The sequence below is a fragment of the Mytilus californianus genome, unplaced genomic scaffold (genome assembly GCF_021869535.1).
Source record: "Mytilus californianus isolate M0D057914Y unplaced genomic scaffold, xbMytCali1.0.p SCAF_30, whole genome shotgun sequence".
Lineage (NCBI taxonomy): Eukaryota > Metazoa > Mollusca > Bivalvia > Mytilida > Mytilidae > Mytilus > Mytilus californianus.
In genome coordinates, this window is record NW_026262680.1 from 2,577,019 (window position 1) to 2,597,108 (window position 20,090).

At 31.4% G+C, this 20,090-nt stretch overlaps 1 protein-coding gene across 4 annotated transcripts in view; it reads right to left on the reverse strand.

Moving 5' to 3' along the window:
• The window catches only part of LOC127736414 (multiple epidermal growth factor-like domains protein 6), a 133,487-nt gene that overhangs the window by 9,469 nt on the left and 103,928 nt on the right, over positions 1-20,090 (reverse strand). For 3 of the 4 annotated variants that reach the window (XM_052246956.1, XM_052246957.1, XM_052246959.1), the window contains 20 exons: positions 19,311-19,448; positions 18,469-18,591; positions 17,423-17,545; positions 16,245-16,394; positions 15,432-15,574; positions 13,362-13,694; positions 12,654-12,840; positions 9,045-9,170; positions 8,159-8,287; positions 7,679-7,807; positions 6,914-7,042; positions 6,051-6,200; positions 5,181-5,417; positions 4,514-4,642; positions 3,889-4,017; positions 3,423-3,551; positions 3,113-3,241; positions 2,851-2,982; positions 1,655-1,765; positions 511-525 (listed from right to left, as the gene is read on the reverse strand). In XM_052246956.1, coding sequence (XP_052102916.1) covers positions 511-525; positions 1,655-1,765; positions 2,851-2,982; positions 3,113-3,241; positions 3,423-3,551; positions 3,889-4,017; positions 4,514-4,642; positions 5,181-5,417; positions 6,051-6,200; positions 6,914-7,042; positions 7,679-7,807; positions 8,159-8,287; positions 9,045-9,170; positions 12,654-12,840; positions 13,362-13,694; positions 15,432-15,574; positions 16,245-16,394; positions 17,423-17,545; positions 18,469-18,591; positions 19,311-19,448 — 2,871 coding nt within the window. The remainder of the gene's footprint in view (positions 1-510; positions 526-1,654; positions 1,766-2,850; positions 2,983-3,112; positions 3,242-3,422; positions 3,552-3,888; positions 4,018-4,513; positions 4,643-5,180; positions 5,418-6,050; positions 6,201-6,913; positions 7,043-7,678; positions 7,808-8,158; positions 8,288-9,044; positions 9,171-12,653; positions 12,841-13,361; positions 13,695-15,431; positions 15,575-16,244; positions 16,395-17,422; positions 17,546-18,468; positions 18,592-19,310; positions 19,449-20,090) is intronic. The other variant, XM_052246958.1, reaches the window with a different exon arrangement.

A 20,090-nucleotide genomic window follows, 5' to 3' on the forward strand; every position in this document is an offset into this window, starting at 1 on the left:
TCACTTTCATAGTAAACTTGGAAATATCATTTACATATTAATTTCTTTGGTATTTTTGTTGGAATTTTAATGAATGAGTCGAAAACTTTTTATCTACAGAAACCACCAAGAAAATCAAAAGGAAAAATGTTCTTACAAAGAATTTTATTTCAAGAAAGTTAGAGTGCACACAAATTCTAGTCTACTATTGCAATTCAGTAATTGAATGTGCTAATCAAGCTGAAAGTCTACATGTATTAGAAAAACACAGACACGTCAGTTTTAATGAATTTGAAATTTTCAAACAATATATTCTATCGTTTCTGAACCTAATTGTATTCGTTAAAAGATTATTATTTGACTTTATGAGGAATTCTATTGATAAAAATACGTCCTCATGTCTGCCTTCTCTTTCCAATACACTGTATTGCCGACATGCAACATAAAATAAAATGTAAGCCATTGATCTTCTAATAATATTTCAATAATGAAGGATCTTTTGTACTACATCTATATTTCCATTTTACATACCAGTCCATTCATAAGCTATAGTCAATTGATTGTGAAAGTTAGTTTGCAAGTTATAAGTAATTGATATAAAATTAGGGGATAATAGAGGTTCTAAGAATACAAAGCCATAAACCTACTACACAAAATGAAAAGCTTATCAAACTGATAACATTCCAAAATGCATTAAACTCGTCTTTTTTTTGAGCGGATGGTATTAGTTATTTGAAGCACCTGGATATGGTTTTGGCAAAATTGTAAATGATATTTATTATCTAAAATCTCGAAATTGGTTATTTAATGAAGCTACAAATATAGCAACAAATATACAAAAAAAATAAATTGATAGTTGAAAACTACTGAGAGGACTTCTGTAATTGTTTATGCATGGTAAAGGAACATTAGTTCGAGTCGAATTTAAAGACAACTGATTTTCAAGAAGTGTGAGTATTTCAGAGTGAAGGTATTGCCACCTGGCTTTTTCCTCACTACTCAATTTCATGAATAACCACTCACTTTTTTCACCAAATCAAACCAATGGAATTATAATTATTTATGAATAGTATTTAAAAATATTCACAGTTTTTAACTACCAGCAACATGATGGTTAGGGTGTTTAACACAAAAACTAAACTTTTCATTTCACTAAAATGAATAACGCTTAATGATGTTATATTGAATTATATGGTGACCTTGACACAAAGAGTAAGTAAATAATTCAACAGAAAAGAAGTAACGGGGAATATTCAAATGTAAAAGTTCCTTAATCAGGAATATAATATATTTTAAAACTTTATCATATTATATTGATATTTCAATCAACAAAGATGTAACATGTAATTTGTTTAAGTTCGATGGCCTATATAATACCATTAAGCACTATAAAAATAAGTAGATTAGGTATGATTGCCAATGAGACAACTATCCACCAAAGTTCAAATAAATTGGATGTAAGCAATTATAAGCAACAGTACAGTTTCGAACCAACGATGTTAAGCATTAAAACTAATAATGTATGGAACTCTTCTTTCTTAATGATTCAAATCCTTTTTTTGTACATTGATATTGGTTAACATCTTGATTCTAAATTGTATAAGGTACAAACAATCAATCGTAAATACTGGAAAATAAACCTCATCAAAATTATTTATTTGAATAATTCACATACCCGATCTTTCATTTCTTTCCAATTCTAATTTTGCTTTTCGTCTCAGCTTTCTCCGATGACGAGTTTTTCTACCTTTCCTATGTTTTTTATTTGGCTTAGTTGGCTTAGTAACTATATTCCAAGCAGCAAGTTAGTAGGAAATGTAAATTAGTAGTACAAGTAACTAAATGAAGATGTCTCATGTAAAAAAAATCAAGAAATGCAAAGTCTTGTCTTGTTTAGAAGTTTCAGCGATACAAGAAATTTAGTATGGTTTGTTCGGTAGTTTTTATTCATAATATGCATAATCTAATGTTTCATGTTTTTTTATTTCTACAAACATTTGCGAAGTAATATTAATTAAGAAAGTATTTGATCTTTTTTTATCAATATGACAAGATGAATATCGTAATGATGAAAACTTCTTTCTATTCTTAAGTAAGTTTTAACAAAAGAAACACATGTAAAAGAATCGAAATTAATAATTATGTTTACCTGTCTCTTACTTTAAAGTATTTTGATCTTCTATACATGACAATCTTTACTGACTAGCTAACAGATTAATTTTGTTAAATGTGGAAGCATTGAAAATTAAATGTATAGTAAAACCTGTCTTTAAAAAAATCGCAAATAAAATTTGATAACTTTTATGGTTCAAAACACTTCTGAATTAAACTTCACCGGATACGTGTAAGACCGAAACATGTGAAGAACAACATGACTAAAAATGACTAAAAGAATAATAGCCAAATCCATCAAGGGTCAACTTTGACTTAGGGAGTTGGAACCTCAGTTTCTTGATAATCTATAAATTTACAAACGAAATGTTGAACCTGTCTAAATCAGATTCTTTCCGGACCATAGACATTTCCTCTGTTTACCCAGGTGTTAAAACAGGTAAAATTACTAAAGAATAACTATCATTGTTATCACCACACAAAACCTTAGTTTTGACAGGTTTTCGATTTATAAACAGATCGTTGTAGACAAGGATTTCACGTTCTATACAAAAACCCTTTCCCTGATGTTAGGTTGTAAAATAACTACTTCTTTAAATCCTTGTTTGGATAAAAGTCGTCCTCTATTGACTACATATAAAACAATTTTACCTGACTAATTAATTGCAAGTCTCTATAGATAAAATACTTAGAAATGACAATCTACAAAAAAGAATAATAGCGTATTCTTTGTGACGAAAATGCTTTACATCTAATTACCTCTGGAACAATGTTTTCCTCTGTGTCCTGGTTTACATACACATTGTCCACTGATGGGGTTACAGGCAAAGTTATGCCCGGTACAGTTACATGTCTGACTACACTCTTCCCCGTACGTTCCATCTGGACATCCTAAAAGGAATTATATGGACTATGTTTACAGAGATTTAAAAGTTTAATTTGTTTCCTTTAAATTTTTTTGGATATATTTTAAACATTAATTTCATATCAATTAAATTATTGTTTATCCATATGTACGTACTTTGTTCACATGAATTCCCTGTCATTCCAGGTTTACATCTACAGGCTCCTGTCTCATGATCACATGGATCATCTATTGCGCAGGTACATATTTCATTGCAATCATCACCATAGAAACCACTGGCACAAACTGCAAGGTAACATTTAGTATTGATATTAGGATACTGAAGACTTTTTCCAATTGTAAAAGCAATATTTGGGTCAAATGAAAATAATAAAAAGACGAAACAAAATGTACATTTGCAATACTGAAAAAAAGATGGAGAAATATTTCTTAAACGGCTCTAAATGGTATTAAGTATAAATAATACCTTTGTCACAATAGCGGCCTTTCCATCCAGGTTTGCAGATGCATTCTCCGTTCTCATGATTACAAGTGGCATTGTTGCGACAATCACAGGTGTCTATACAATTTTCTCCAAAGAAACCTTTAGGACACGCTATTAATGTTAAGAAAAATATATATAAGGATAAACGTTAATAATATACATCAAACAATTAGAACTTTAAAATAAAGTAATATTTCTGCAAGTGATTGAAAATTGAATATATCCTTCAAAACATCACATATTCTAACTTTACTTTAATTTTTGTTTATTATCACATTCATTTTAAATTCAACCCTGTTTGACGACACTGTTGATTATAACATGTTAAATAGTCGGTGCCTCTTATACAGACATTTCCTTTTCACTTAAGTGAGGCTAACAATTACTTCTGAAACGATCCTATAATTAACAGATAGTGGTAAGAATCTAAATAATCATACCAACTTACCTAGATCACATTTTTCACCACGATAACCTGGACTACAGCTGCATTTACCAGTGAATCTATCACATGACTCGCTGTTGATGCAACCACAATCCAGGGCACAATTAGGTCCATAATGGAAATTATCACAACCTGAAATAATTGAGCGAAATTAAAACAACAAATCCATTGATGTTAATAAAGATAAGAGAATAAGCTTTTTAAGTGTATTTTCATGGCTTAATATCTCTTATTCTTTAAACTTCTGTAGCAAATTGAATCATTGTACGTCTCAAAATTCCCCGAAGTTTTGCACATCAACATGAGTTTTGCTAACAGTTATAAATTTTTCTATTTTCATGTCTGTTGTCAAATTGGTAACTTACCTAAGACGTCGTTACAGTCGACGTTTATAAATCTTCAATTTCTCGGTCGTGCGATCGAGCAAGGAGTCAAAATAATGTGTCCGGTTGAGGTGACACGTCTTCCTACATCCCTACCTCTTGTACTAGCACTTCGGGCTAATCTTTATTATCTAGTATATAATATGCTCATGTTCCTCGATATAATATACTGGTAATATTTGTCACTGGACATTAATAACCAATCTATCCGTCCATGATGTCCATTGTTTTCTCAATTAACTCACCTAATTCGCATGCCTTTCCTGTGTACCCATTTGGACAATCACATTTTCCATTGATATTGTCACATTTGGCATCATTCATACAGAAACATCGATACAAACAGTTAGTACCATAAAACCCATTTGGACAACCTGTTAATTATAAATATTAGTAAACAACAAACCGTCTTATATCAGAATATCAATAAACATGTTATGTCTTATTGGACTCCCTGTAAACTGGTCTAAAGAGCAATTAGTGAAAATGATGCATATGCGTTTGTCGTAATACAATTATATCATCATTCTAGATTTATATAACATAAAGATTTGGTTTTCACTAGGACTTAAAACACAAAACAAAAATATACTCCCTCAAATAAAGAAGGACTATAGTGTAATTTTCGATAAAACTTCAACTTTCGGAGGAATATGGTCTAAATAGCTGAGACCAGTTCTATATACATTTAATGTTGTAAATAAGAAGAGATCCATTACAATTGAACTGTCTTAATCTAAAAAAATTGCATAAGTGACTTGAAAAGAAAGATCAATAACAAGTATTGAATTTTAAAGAGTCAAAAGTACTCTGCAGAAACAGGAAAAGAAAATAATAATTTTTCGTAACTATAAAGTTTTTGTCATTTAAACTATAACACTTAATTATAAGTCTTCCTAATATAAGTTGTACCTTCTTCACAAGTGGTTCCCTTCCACCCAGAAGAACAAATACATGTTCCACTAACGGGATCACATGTACCATTGTTATGACATACACAGGTTTCCGTACAGTCCTGACCATACGTTCCAGGTGGACAACTCTTCCGACATCTCCCTCCCATCCAGCCAGGAGCACACGCACATTTTCCATCAACATGGCTACATTCGGCTTCATTTCCACAGTCACATGCTTTCTTGCAGTCAATTCCTTAGTGAGATTAAATTAAATATTGTATGTCGTTTGTATTTGTGTTTTTGTTATATAATATTGTAGAATTAAATGTTTGTTTTGTAGTGACATTTATTGTATAATCTCTTATGTACATTTTGTATTTGTATATTATTGAAATCTTACAGTGTATCTTTTGTGTCGTTGGATTGCTGTCATAAACCTATTTCCTTTTATGCATAACAAATGTTAATAGTTTCATTCTAGTGTATGACCTTGTCGATAACAACGTATTCTTTGATTTTTTTAATCTAATTCTATAACAACATTAACGGTACGATTTTACTGCACCAGATTATCATTTCGCCAATAAATGTCTTATAAAACGATGCTTCAGGACAAACCGTTTGAAAATCGACCACGTGATACAAACATCATGGTTTAATCTTATGGATTTTGAACCCCTTTAAATGTCCTTGTAGCAGAATTGCTTGCGTACTTTTCGCGTTGTGTGTGCATACTCATTATTAATGCCTACTGGTTTTTATGTATGGCGTTGTAGCTTTCTAAATTGACGTATACCTCATTTCTCCATTATTTCATTTCATGAATTATCTGGCTGTATGACAAATTTCAAATATAAACGCCACGAGAGGCGTACAAGAGACATACCATAAAAGCCTTCTGGGCACGCCTTTGTACAGAACTTTCCTCTCCACCCAGATGAGCAAACACAGGCACCACTTATATGATCGCACATTGCTCCGTTCACACATTTGCATTCCTGTGTACAACCGGGTCCATATGTTCCCTCTTTACATTCTGTAACGAGATTGACAGGAAAGTGATGTAAGCTGTTAATACTTTGATTCGACAGTTGTTTACTGATAATATAATAACCTCGTAAAAATTGATGTCATATCAAATGTTTGTGGACATTTCTTACATTTGGATTTCAAAGAGTAGCAGAAGCTACCAAATGGAGAACAAAAATCATTAGTCAAAGAAAAACCGACAATATCATGGCAAATAAAGGAAAATTATCAAAAGATTGCCATTAGGCTTTGTCTTTCTGATTCAATAATGTTGTTGTAGATGGGATCATACTGTATGCATTTCAAATGAAAGGGGTGCAAAAATACTTGACTTACAAATCAATTCGTAGTATTGATAGTCTAATTTTCATAGTAAAGGAAACAAAAGAAAAACAAATGTTTACTAAACAAAATTATTGATGGCACTAAAACAATTTAGGAACCCGAAAGACTCTAAAAGTATTCTACAGTTACTCATTTTGACTTTGTGGTCTTTTTCAATACATGCAAAGTCAGCGAAGTGCTAAAAGAAGTGAAATACTTGGAGTTTTGTTTTTTTGTGTTATCCTTTTATATCTAAAGAAAATAATGTTAACGGGAACTGGCTTGACAAAAATGTTCTATATGAAACAGAACTCGGATGTAAATGAAAATATGAACTGCTGCTGATATTTACTATACCTCGATTAAGATCAGGACCATGCACAAACTGACACTTACTTTCGTTACATCTTGATCCTCTCCAGCCAGGGGCGCAGACACATTCTCCTATAACAGGATCACATTCTGCGCTAGTGTGACAGTCGCATTTTTGAGCGCAATTTGCTCCAAAAGTACCAGGATGACATTCTGTAAACAAGTATTTCAGTTAATAAATAAATAACGTTTTAATTATATTTCTATAATTTATTGTTCTTATTAGGAAATACTGGATGTACGGCTAATGTCAAATAAAGGCAAAAAGGTTTCTTGACATATCCATATCCTCCTGAAATTATAACTTTACTCAAATGTATGCATCATTCGGTACAGAACTGCAATTTTTCATAACATTCACACAATACCAACAATAGTTTCATATAAAACACACAAGAAGGTTTCTGGAAAATATCCATATCTTTCTGAAATTACATCGCAACCCTAAAAATATTATAAGACTTTCTCACAATATCTATATCTTCTAGGAAAAACACTACTATACTCCAAAGAACACCTCATCCTGAAAAGAAATATTATGTTACCCGTCCTTTTTTGTGTTTAAAACTCCCTATCTGTCAAGTCATGTTGTCTTTCGTTTTTCTTCTTTAATTGTAATAAATATTAACCAGTTATGGAATATTATAAAACGTTTCCTCAATAATACATTTCACAAAGCTTTTGTTTTAATAAGTATTATATCAGAACATCTGTACACATGTGACATTATGATAACTATTGAAATAAAATCGATCAGAATTCCTTCTGGAAAGTAGCTTATATAGTTACCCCGATCACATGTTTGTCCTTGCCAACCAGCAGTGCAGTTACATTTACCATTCATAGGATCACAGTATGCTTTATTTTCACACTGACATCTAGAGAGACATTGAGCACCAAATCTTCCCTGAGGGCAAACTGGATTAAAGTATAGATATTTTATATTTCAATAGTATGGTATTAGCTATTCCATTATATTTGAAATGACATGTACGTTTGTGTTTTTGTAAAATAATGTAGTTGTGTTTTTTTTTAAATGAAGATGTCCTAGTCTTGGTCATGAAATATTTTAACAAGTTTGAATTTTCCAAAAGGGAGGTTATGAGCTGCTCTCGGAATTTTTATTCTCTCGGTTGGTAACTTCTGATTTACGAGATTAAAATATATATGTATTAACTAATACAGCCTCAAATTTAATCATAAAATGTCCTTTAAACACACAGGATTAATTATCAAATATTTTACTAAAATTCATTTAAGGAAGCTCACCTTCTTCGCATTCTCGTCCGAACCAGCCATCTGCACAAATACATTCCCCAGTTTCAGGGTCACATTTTGCGTCATTTTGACAGCGACATTTCTTCATACAGTTAACTCCCCAACTTCCAGGGTGACATTCTGTAATAAACACAACTTTATCTTTTTAAGACTCGTGCCTATTTCATTAATTGAAGTGATTGGATAGGTGGTTTATAATCAACAGTTTCTAAGTCCCTAACTGCTACATTCCTCATTTTTGTTACTGTGAATACAAAAACTTTCAATAACTTTTCGTTTATTCCTTTTAAAATACCCCTCTCCATATCCCATATTAAATTACTGTATCATGATTTTTTTTTATTCTTTACAGACTTTAAATGTAATGCCAGAACTTGATATATAAAATAATATTGGGAGGATGATGAGTAATATAAACCTCAATTCACTGATTACTAAGTATATTTACTAGTTAAGTTATCAATGAATATATTAAGATATGAGTGTGAAGAATTGAATTTATTTACGATACTATTGTTAAGTCTATATCATTTTCAAATCTCTGATAACACATATATCTTTTTAGATATCTTATTGTTCTTGAACTCCTTATAAAACCTTCAATTTGCAGTTTCAAAAAGAAGGACTATGGGTATTATCAATGTTCGTACACACAAAGAACTATACGTTATGTCATTGGTTTAAGTTCATTTGTTTAGAGAGATTGAACCATTCATAACGTTTTGGTGTATGCCTTTGAAACTATTACCCATATTGACATTCTGAAATTGCGCATTCTATATTTTTCAATTGTCTTGATATAGTAATTTCCAGTTACAGCAATAATTGATTGGATAGCTTGTCCATAGTATTAGTAGTTTTGTTAGCTGTAACTCACTATGTTTACAGTGTTTCCCACGTTTTCCTGCCTCACAGACGCAATGGCCCGTTTCTGGATTACAAGTACTTCCTCGACAATCACAATTTTGTTTACAATGTCGTCCATGTTTACCCCTTGGACAACCTATTCATGGTGTTAAGAGAGAGAAAAACGAAGAAAAGATATAAATAAAGTAAACATAAAAATTGATAGAAAAACGATAACACTAAAATGTTTCTACTTCTATACATCAAACATAAATTACCAAATGCAAATCTTTCTTTAATTACAGAGATAACTAAGTATTTAAAAACAAACACAGAAAATAAATATAAACTAAAGATGAATAAAAAAATCAGGAGATTCAGTTTGCAACTTCCTTGAAAGTTTACCCTCAGCGATGCTGTCTTGTCATTTGGTTACAACGATTTCAAAAGTTGTATATATTGATTTCTGAAGAATTTAATATCAAGCGTACCAAAGGAAAGCTATTCTAAAAATATGTGTGGTGTGCAATGAAATGGTCAACGCATATAATATGTCTTATATAAGAAAATGACATAATTAAACGTGTTAAAGGACTTTATTACTTTAAACAGCATTTCCCGAAGAAATATTGCATTTGAACTGACACATTTTGTAGATTTCCTTTCGAACCTGAATGCAGACTTCAGTGTTTAACCTTACATAACAAGAAAAATTGGTCAAGAGGTTATGCTTGACTGTCGTTAAAATTTTTTCAATTACCCGAATCTATTCTATTAAAGGTATATGCATGACATATACAGTTATAAGGCATTGTTAAACTCGGAATTATCTTTTAAGAGTTGAGACAATTGTGAAATTCAGAAGAAATCAAGAAAATTTGACGTCATAATTAAATTTCGACCAATCATTTGCCGAGAACAGATATTTCATTAGTGAGGAGAAATATTTTTCTCACACCGATCAAGAAATGTGAAAATAGCACAAAAATTAGAGAAACTTGATTTCGGTCTTTTATTGGTTCTGTTACGATTTCTCAAATCGTATTGTGCTTTTGAGATCAACGTTGTCGTTCAAACCTTAAACTGACTTATGTTGATTTCTGTGGTGTATTTAAGTTTCGGCGAAGTATCAGTCGTAAAGGACAAAATGTTGATTGATTGATTGTTGGTGTTGAAAGCCACGTTTAGCACTCCTAGCTATACAATCAGTTTTTATTTTATTGAATAAGGAAGCTGGAGTATCCGAAACGAACCGCCGGCAGAACGGAGGATCAGATTGAGTCTTCGACGATGGAAATGAAACCCTTGGTCATCTGTGATACAGACAGTAAATGGTCGACAAAATCATGATAGCGTCAAAAAATCATAACAAAAGTTAAAGAAATTATTAATTAAGAGAAATAAGTATATGAATTATTAATACGATATAAAATATAAAATAAATTGTACAAAGTTCAGAAATAAGACACATGTCGTTCCGTCTATATAATCAAGTAAGTGACAAAGTCACATACATTCAAGTGTGATTCTATTAAAACTCAGTGTGATATATGAATAAGTATATGAAGAAAAGTTAACTTTAAAACTAGCATGCAATAACATATACAATAAAACACTGTTTTCGCTGATTCAAACTTTCATAACTTGAAATTTTATTAGGTTATATTTAACTATACAAAAAAGTAAAATAACAAAAATACTGAACTCAGAGGAAAATTCAATACGGAAAGTCCCTAATCAAATGGCAAAATCAAATGATAAAATTCATCAAACGAATGGACAACAACTGTCATATTCCTGACTTGGAACAGGCATTTTCAAATGTAGAAAATAGTGGATTGAACCTGGTTTTATAGCGCTAAACCTCTCACTTGTATGACAATTTCATCAAATTCCATTATATTTACAACGATGCGTGAACAAAACAGACATAATAGGTAACATTGTCAACATATGGGTACAGCAGTCATCACTGTGTCACAATCTCAAAACAAACAAACATTTAACAAAGAAGCACAAAAAGCATCTATCAAACAACTCCGCCACAGCATAAGGAAATTTAAAAGTTCTTGATCCAAATGACAATTAACAAAAGCAGATTTTGATGGGGCAATCAAAAACAGATAATACCATGCACAAAAGAAAAACTACGAAAATTAAAATGTGTGTCTAAAAAAGTGCACAGAAAACTAAACATAATACTATGATAGTAATAACTATCAATTTCGGCCATGAACACTCGATCGTACATACTATAAGCTTGCTACATTTGCTTAGTTTTTATTTGACAGCATACAGCTTTAATTCTCAAGTTATTTCATGAAATCATATGGATGATTCTTATTTGTTTTTGAATACCAATTTACATTGATAAAGAAAATCTAAACATTTTACAAAATAACATACTTTCTTTTTGTCCTGTTAGGTGTTATTGAGTAGAACTTATTTAAATGTAATGTTAAAATGTACGAAAGATATTTCAATTAAGAGATGTAAATATGTATAGTATTTGTTATTTTTATCATATGTTTGTACCATGTGCAGCACACATATTAAAACATCTTCTGCAATTACAAAGGACGATGGTAGGGAAATAATACATCCATAGTTCTACAATTTTTACATTCATGTCGTTATTAATGAATTACAATAAAATGGTATATCAGTTTAATTGGTATTAAAATATTCGTTTTAGATATTGCAAAATAAAACATTTATTAAAGGCTGCATAAAATAGGTTTATAAAATTTGCAAATCAATTTGATTTTCTTCAATCTTATATTCAAATGTCCATTTATGCAAAAAGAAAGCTTACAGAACAATAACGTACAGGCAATCAGACTGTTATTTAACTACTCAAAAGGGTTAAGTAAAATAAGATCAATACAAGTATATTGATTTTCAACTGATCTTATTTGCATATTGTTCTCAGAAATTTACTTCGGGAACAGAAAGCGATGGTACCAGAAAAAAACATTTAATTTATATTAACCAGAAATCATTAAACAACATAAACATCAAGTATCTAAGTAGAAATCATGTTTGACGATGTAGCTTACCCTTCCAGAGCACCTGAGATCACCCCCAGTTTTTGGTGGGGTTCTTGTTGCTTAGTCTTTAGTTTTCTATGTTGTGTCATCTGTACTATTATTTGTCTGTTTGTCTTTTTATTTTTGGCCATGGCGTTGTCAGTTTGTTTCCGATCTATGAGTTTGACTGTCCCTCTGGTATCTTTCGTCCCTCTCTTATATAATACAAACATTTAACAGAGGGAACACGGCAGTATAAATCTTCCCCCGTATTTCAATTTTGAGGACTACGATGTCAATAGAAAGACTTTAGATAATCTGAGTTTTGCATTTCTGATTTAAAACTATGGTCATGTATTGTGTACAACTGAGGTTAAGACCGTCGATTTGTGTATATTCAGATTGTTTAAATTTATGTGAAAGTATTTAACATGTGCATGGTCACCTTCCACAAACTGTTAAACCCCTTTCTTCTTTTCTAGACAGACTATAAATTATTTTTCAGTAAAGAAGAATCCGAAAATTCCGTAACCCCAAAGAATTAAAACAACGAAAAATTGTAAAAATATGAAACGACCATATTATAAATGCAAGATGGTAAATCTTCTTACTTTGATCACATCTTTCTCCTATCCACCCAGCTGGACAGTTGTATAGGCAAGTTCCGGTCACGTGGTCACATTTGAAGGAATTGGGACAATTACACTGCTGTTGACACTGTCTTCCGTAGAAACCATCTTCACATTTTTGGTCGCAATTCTTACCATGCAACCCAGGTTTACATATGCATTTCCCTATCTAGTAAAGAAAGAATAAATTATAAATTTAAATATAAGTAAAGAATTTAATGGATCTCTGACGTGTGTTTCTAGAAAAATTGCAAACATACCCAACGACAATAACCTGAAATGCAAAATCCATCATTAATGGTAGACGTAGACGTTATTCTTTTTTAAAATTTGTAAATTCGTTCTGATTTATTATTCATTCCTTCAACATCCTTCGAATGAATGTTAAACATGATGTATGCATGTTTCTGTTACCATAAACTTTAACAATGCAGCTTATATGTTATTTTTAATTCCTGTTTAAATAGATTGCAACAAACTCTGTGGATTCAGTCAAAATATGGTGTAGATACTTGTTATTGCAAGTCCTAGGCAAATATCTGTATTCTGTGTATGTTTGATTGCAGTCTAATTGATGTATCCATCACAGCTTCTTTTCGTTGAAGTGAATGATTTTGTAATATTTAACGACTATCTCTAATTGATATTATATTGTTTTCACAACCAATTGTTTACTATAAAATGTCTAACCTTATTATCACATGTTTCTGTGTTTTCATGATGACATGTACACTGTTCCAAACAGTTTGCTCCATATGTCCATTCTGGACAAGGATGGTTACATGATGGTCCGAAAAATCCCACGGCACATTCACAAAATCCGAAAATTCGATTACAAAACCCATTTGGACAATGTGTAGGACATTTTTGGTCACAGTTTTGTGTGTAGTACCCAGGTGGGCAACCATCCTCGCAGTTGTCTCCTTTGACACCTGGTGGACAAATACAAACGCCCGTTACAGCATCACATGACCCGCCGTTCTGGCAAGTACAGAGGCCATTACAACCATCTCCAAAATGTCCCTTAAATAATAAAGACATACTTATCATATTACTTCAAATTTAATGAGTTTGTTGGTTTGTTGCATTTACATTCCAATGAATTTGTATATTCAAGAAAATATTCCAAGAATGGCTCAGTGTACTGTTTATGTCTATGAGATTAAAAGCTTCCAAATATTTAAAAAAAATTTCTGTCAACCTTTTTTCCCCTAAAGAGTTATTCCAGAACACAAGTAAGACTCCCTGAAATCGATATCGAGAGCAACAAAATCAGCAAACGTACCTTTCCCCGCATATATATTAAAAATAATGTATTTATTGAAATTGTTCATTTAAAAAACATTTAACTTGTGCTATTGCAGAAGCAATGACGATTATATAAACCATGCCAAATCAGAAGCACCGACATTCATATAAATCATACCGGCAGGGGTTCAATCCTCCGATCAAACTTGTCTATAATTATAGGTTTCATAACGATTGAGAATTGGATATCGCTGGATATCAACTCGAGTTATTTAATTTCAATATAATAATAAACGAGCCTTCGTCGAGTTTATTATTACTAATGTAAATTCAGAAATTATTGCGTGCATTTATTATTGCGATTTTGTAATTTTAGACTAAAATGCGATTTTAATTTTTGCGATTTTGAGATAAATCCTGTTTAAGTCATATAAAAAATTTCAAAATGCGAGTTTGAATTATTGCGATTATAACCCTGTCGCATTTATCGCAATAATAAAAACATCGCAATAATTTCTGAATTTACAGTATTTAAATTAAATAACGAGAGTTGATAACAAGCAATATCCAATTCTCACAAGTTGTTCAACATATTTCTCTAATGGTCAACACTCTCGTTGTGTTAAATTAAAAATTCCGCGAATAGTTGATCTAGTCTTTTGCACATACAAGTATGACGTCATATGTCAATGACATCGGACATTTTAAAACTTTTCGTACGTTTCAGAATATAATAAAATTTGACAAAAAGAAGATTTTCATGTGAAAAGTGTGAGTGTTTTGTATATTATTGAAGAAATCAAATATGTCCGTTACCATGGACGAAATGTACATCGTCTTAATCTTTGAAAGTCATCAATGACATAACGAATAGCCAATGGACATATTGTAATATCGTCTCATGATGCTGGATAAGCCAATCAAATTAATGCAGATTTTCGTATCACTTTTTCGTATCACACTCCGTGCAGTGTGATAGAGAAATATCTCTTCATGCAAGAAATAGATAACAGGCCGTAACCATAAGAGATATTACTATTTACCGAGTTTTAACCTTTTGGGACTTCCCATGGCAGGTGATCTAAACATATGAGGAGACGCTTACCCTGTCAACACACCCTTTCTTTCATTTTTTAACAGTTAATCTGATTCTATCATTTTTTGTTTAAACCTTGAATCGTATATTCTGAATGAGATTTGAACATCTGTAAACTGCTGTTTTGACATTTTTACCTATTGTGTCTGTTTGTTTTGTTCACACAATGTTGTGAATATAATGGAATTTTATGCGACTGTCCTACAAGTGAGAGGTTTAGCTAGATATAAAACCAGGTTTTATCCACCATTTTCTACATAAGGAAATGCCTGTACCAAGTCAGGACTATGACAGTTGTTTTCCATTCGTTTGATATGTTTGTACTTTTGATTTTGCCATTTGATAAGGGACTTTCCGTTTTAAATTTTTCTTGGAGTTCGGTATTTTTGCTATTTTACTTTTTGCCTTTTATTTACCTGCGGACATGTATCGTTGCAGATCGGCCCTATCCAGCCAGTTGTACAAATACATCCATCTTTCTCGTCAGTGCACCTAGCATCATTCTGACAACTGTAACAGTCATACTCGCATTCATCTCCAAACGTTCCAAGCCGGCATTCTATGCAGGAAAACAAGAATAATTAACACTCATTAAAAAAAGTATTAATTTATATAGCACAACAGGTAATGAAACTGAAATATATAAAAGAATGTGTGTACCGCTGTCCAGACAACACGTTCAAGTTTGTGGATTACTCCGTGGCGATAGTGACAACGTTCTGTCAGTTAAGGCTAAAATAAATTGAGTACACACATAGTAAAATCTTTCAACAAAGTATAAATCTATTCCATCAAAATAGCATCAATATAAAAAAAGAATTAAAAATGAGGAAAGATAATCAGTTATTTGCTTCGTGGGTTCACAATGGTAACATTCAAGAAATGCAAACAAATGTGGACTCATAGTTGAATTTCGTCAAATAACGAATTATAAATAAACAAACTAAATGACTTTAATAAAAAAAGATAGTTATCACTGAAAAGACTTTGCTAATAATCTTATATATATATTTATGTATCATTTGAATAAAGGAAATAGATATCTTACTAAAATATATAACTCAGCACAAAAATATGTTTTAACTGTACAAAAGTTCAATTGTTAAATATTCTTACCAACATGTGTTCCATTAAAAGCTGCATGTAAACATGTAAAATGTATCAAGATTAGTATTTTTAATCAAAGCTAAATACAAAGAATCTAAACTTTAACATTTAAGTCAACATACCAAACTTAATTTTAGTCTGAACAACTGCATCTCTTAAATGTTCTGATTCCGTGATCGGAATTACAGCCTTAGGTGTGGTGTCAAATCTAATATCTGGAAGGTCACCACGACCAGGTCCCAATGTGGGAGCTGGAGTCACTGGGGTTAATACTAAATTAAAATAACATAACATAAATAGAATGGTAAGAACAAGATCAGGTCCCAATGTGGGAGCTGGAGTCACTGGGGTTAATACTAAATTAGAATAACACAACATAAATAGAATGGTAAGAACAACATGAACAAGATGTTCACTCAATTGAATCCTGTGAACAACTAAAAGGCACGTGATTTTCAATCCTGTTGCTGCTATTTCTTTTTGTAAAAACGAAGTAGAAGTCTGTGTGCTTCACTGCTTACATCTTACAACAAGAACAACATTTACATTAATTAGTAATAATTGTATTAACTGAACTATAAAATTGAATGTGAAGGTACATAGTGATAGAAAACTATTGTCATTAAATGCGATATATTCAGACCCCCGGTCCAATTCAGTTTACTTTATAGAATTATTGGGAAATGCTGTTTTTCTACAAAATATAATATTAAAATTTAAACTGGCTTACATAATGTTCATGTAAAAGTTTTATTTGTATGATAAACATTCCAAAAGAAATAAAGCATACTGAACATGTAATAAAATTGAGAATGGAAACGGGGAATGTGTCAAAGAGACAACAACTCGACCAAAGAGCAGAAAACAGCTCAAGGCCACCAATGGGTCTTCAACACAGCGAGAAAATCCCGCACCCGGAGGCGGACTTCAGCTGGCCCCTAAACAAAAATGTATACTAGGTCAATGAAAATAACATGTATTTTTGAATTGTAGGTTATGATTGAATGGAAACGGTTTTGCCAATAGATATTATATATTAGTGGAGTGAATCATATATCAAAACTATATTATTTTCATACTTTTACCTAAAAAAATGCAAATGTGTTGTCAACAATCAGTATCATGTGAAAATACTAAATAAAGAAGTAAGTTCTTCATGTAAACTTCTGTTTCTTTGAACGATCCATTATTATAACCATTATTTTTCTACCTTAAAGGGCCAAAAATGAAATATTTTTGGCAAACCATTATTTTTACTTTAAAAGCCACTACCAAAACTATGATATAGAACAAAACGTACGGAGACATCTACGTCTATCTTGAGCCAATCGAAATCCCTCTTTACAAGCACAGCTGTAGGAGCCTTCTGAGTTTACGCATATTTGTTCACAGGCGCCATTGTCATTCAAACATTCATCCACATCTGGAAATAAAATTTTACATTTCGAGGATGAGCATTTTGTACTAGGAAAACAAGCCTTTCATTACATTTCAAATTGCACAAACCAGTTATTGACACATATGAAACACAAAGTGACTATTGGTTCGTGTAACAAGATGGTCAGTTTGTACAGCAGGTTCTGTCTAGTTATTTAAGAAATTAATATTTATATAAAGGGTCCTATTTTCATTTCTAGTGCATAACTTTATCTATTGATCATACCTGTGTAACCATATTCGAACTGAAATTTAACAACATGAAATAAAATATTTTATAAAAGAATTTGGTTTTTTTTTAGATTTAACGCTGTGAAAATGTCTGACTTTTCTTTTAATACTCTAGTTTTCATTTATTCCATCAATAGAAAAGAAATGATATAGGGCATCAAACAGTTCCATATGGAATAATATTTTTGTTCGGAAACAAATATTATCTGTTATTTTTAGACAAGCAGATTACAACGAATATTAGCTAACTGTGCACAATTATATTTCATCTCATGTCTAATTTTGTCAACTTTATCATGCCTGTCTCATTGCCATTTAAATTATAATTTTTCGTCATAGTCGTACCATCTTATAATTCTTATACGACTTGTTTAATTAGGAAACCAATAGAGTGAAGGGTTACCAACGCGTCCGGTTATAACTTTTTTGGTAGAACTCATTTTCTTTACCTGCCTAGTTCTTAAAATTGACGGTTTTTGAAGGGATAAAAAGATATAGCTAAATTAAATGCAAAAACGCATTTACTCGGAGTTAAAATTGTGTGTTAATTGGACAAATTCCATCTCAAACTTTACATACAATTTCTTATGACTTTTTATATGGTAAGTGACTTGGTCAAGTTTACGTACACATATCATAAACTCAGTAAAAAATGCGTTTAATCTCATAGTATCTTACCATCGCATACACATCCATCATGGTTTAGTACAAACCCAGGTCGACATCCACACGAGTATCCACCCGGTTTATTATTACATAATTGTGTACAACAATCATCCCCTAATCCACACTCATCCTTGTCTGAAAGAGAACAGTTTAAAGTTGAAAAAGGTTGAATCATCAATTCGATTAAGTTAACACATTAACTATTGATCCTTATTGAGCGTTTTTTTTTGTGTGGTAATTAACGTACATGTATATATTATGACCTTGAGAAGATGATTTCTGTATTTTCATTGGCAGACATCAATAACTTGGTGTTTTAAAGTAGTGTTTTATTTTCCAGTATAACGAAACGACATAAACTATACATGACTCCATTACAAGTAACAACAATGTGTAGGAAAAACTATAACAATTCAAACAAAATACAAATAGCTTGATGTTATATTCAATTCCGGTTAACAACAGATGCTCATGTGCCATTTTAGTAAAAGTCGCTTCATACAAAATGTGTTCCGATGAAAGATTTTGCATGTAATAAAAGAACATTTGAAAAATGAAATTAAATAGTTGTACTGTTTTAAATTACTGTAATCACAATTGCATTGCGATTTTATGACTAAAAGCGTTAATCAGTTAAGAGAATTTACTTCGCTTAAAAAAAAACGGATAAGTCACATTGAAAGTCCTTGAAATCTGTTATTATTATTGCTGGATTTTGAAATGAAGTTTCTTTGTATGATCATTTCTCCTTATTCATGAAATGTATAAAACATTTTTTTGTAATCCGCAGAAATTTATCTGTGCCTGAAATACATAAGGCATGAGTCTAAAAATCTGTAGAATTTTACATATACCTGCACACGACTTTTCATCTGCTTGCAAAAAGTATCCTTTCCTGCAGGAACAAATAGGACCTTTATCACCATGACGGCATTTGTGAGCACAACCTCCGTTTTGTATTACACAACTGTCTACAAGTTCCAATTCTATTCCTATAATAAAACCATAGCAGTTCTGTATTTACCAACTTATTTTGTATTGCACAACTGTCTACAAATACTTATTATATTCCTATAACAAAACCATTGCAGTGCTTTATTTACTTACTACGCAAATGAAAAATATTGAAAAGTTTTAAGGCGCTATAATTCATTGATAAATGTATATTGTGGTATCCACCGTCCATTTTCGTTAATCCGTGGTCATTAATGCTGTTGGCAAGTTCCTAAATATTCTTGAAATTAACATAAACGGTCAGACGTTTGAATAATTGATAGTCGTGTGCTTTACGTCCTGTTGGAAATATTCTCATGAATTGATAAAAGCACTTTCTTCTTAATTTCAGAATGACAGCATGACTTTTATTATTTTGCCACTATTTTAAATATAATATGTTTCCAGAGAGTAAGGCCAATTTGCATTGAATTTATTTCGCACCAGGGCCATTTTCAAAAAATCATCAATTTTCTTAAATCCAGAGTATCACAGTTGCATGTATTTTCTTCAATAATATTATTGTAGACTATGTTATAAACGCCTGAAAATACATGTAGCTCAAAACAGCAATTTGATAGATTTTTGATAATTTCGAATATGTTTAAAAACAAATGTACAAGAAGGACACTATTAAAAAA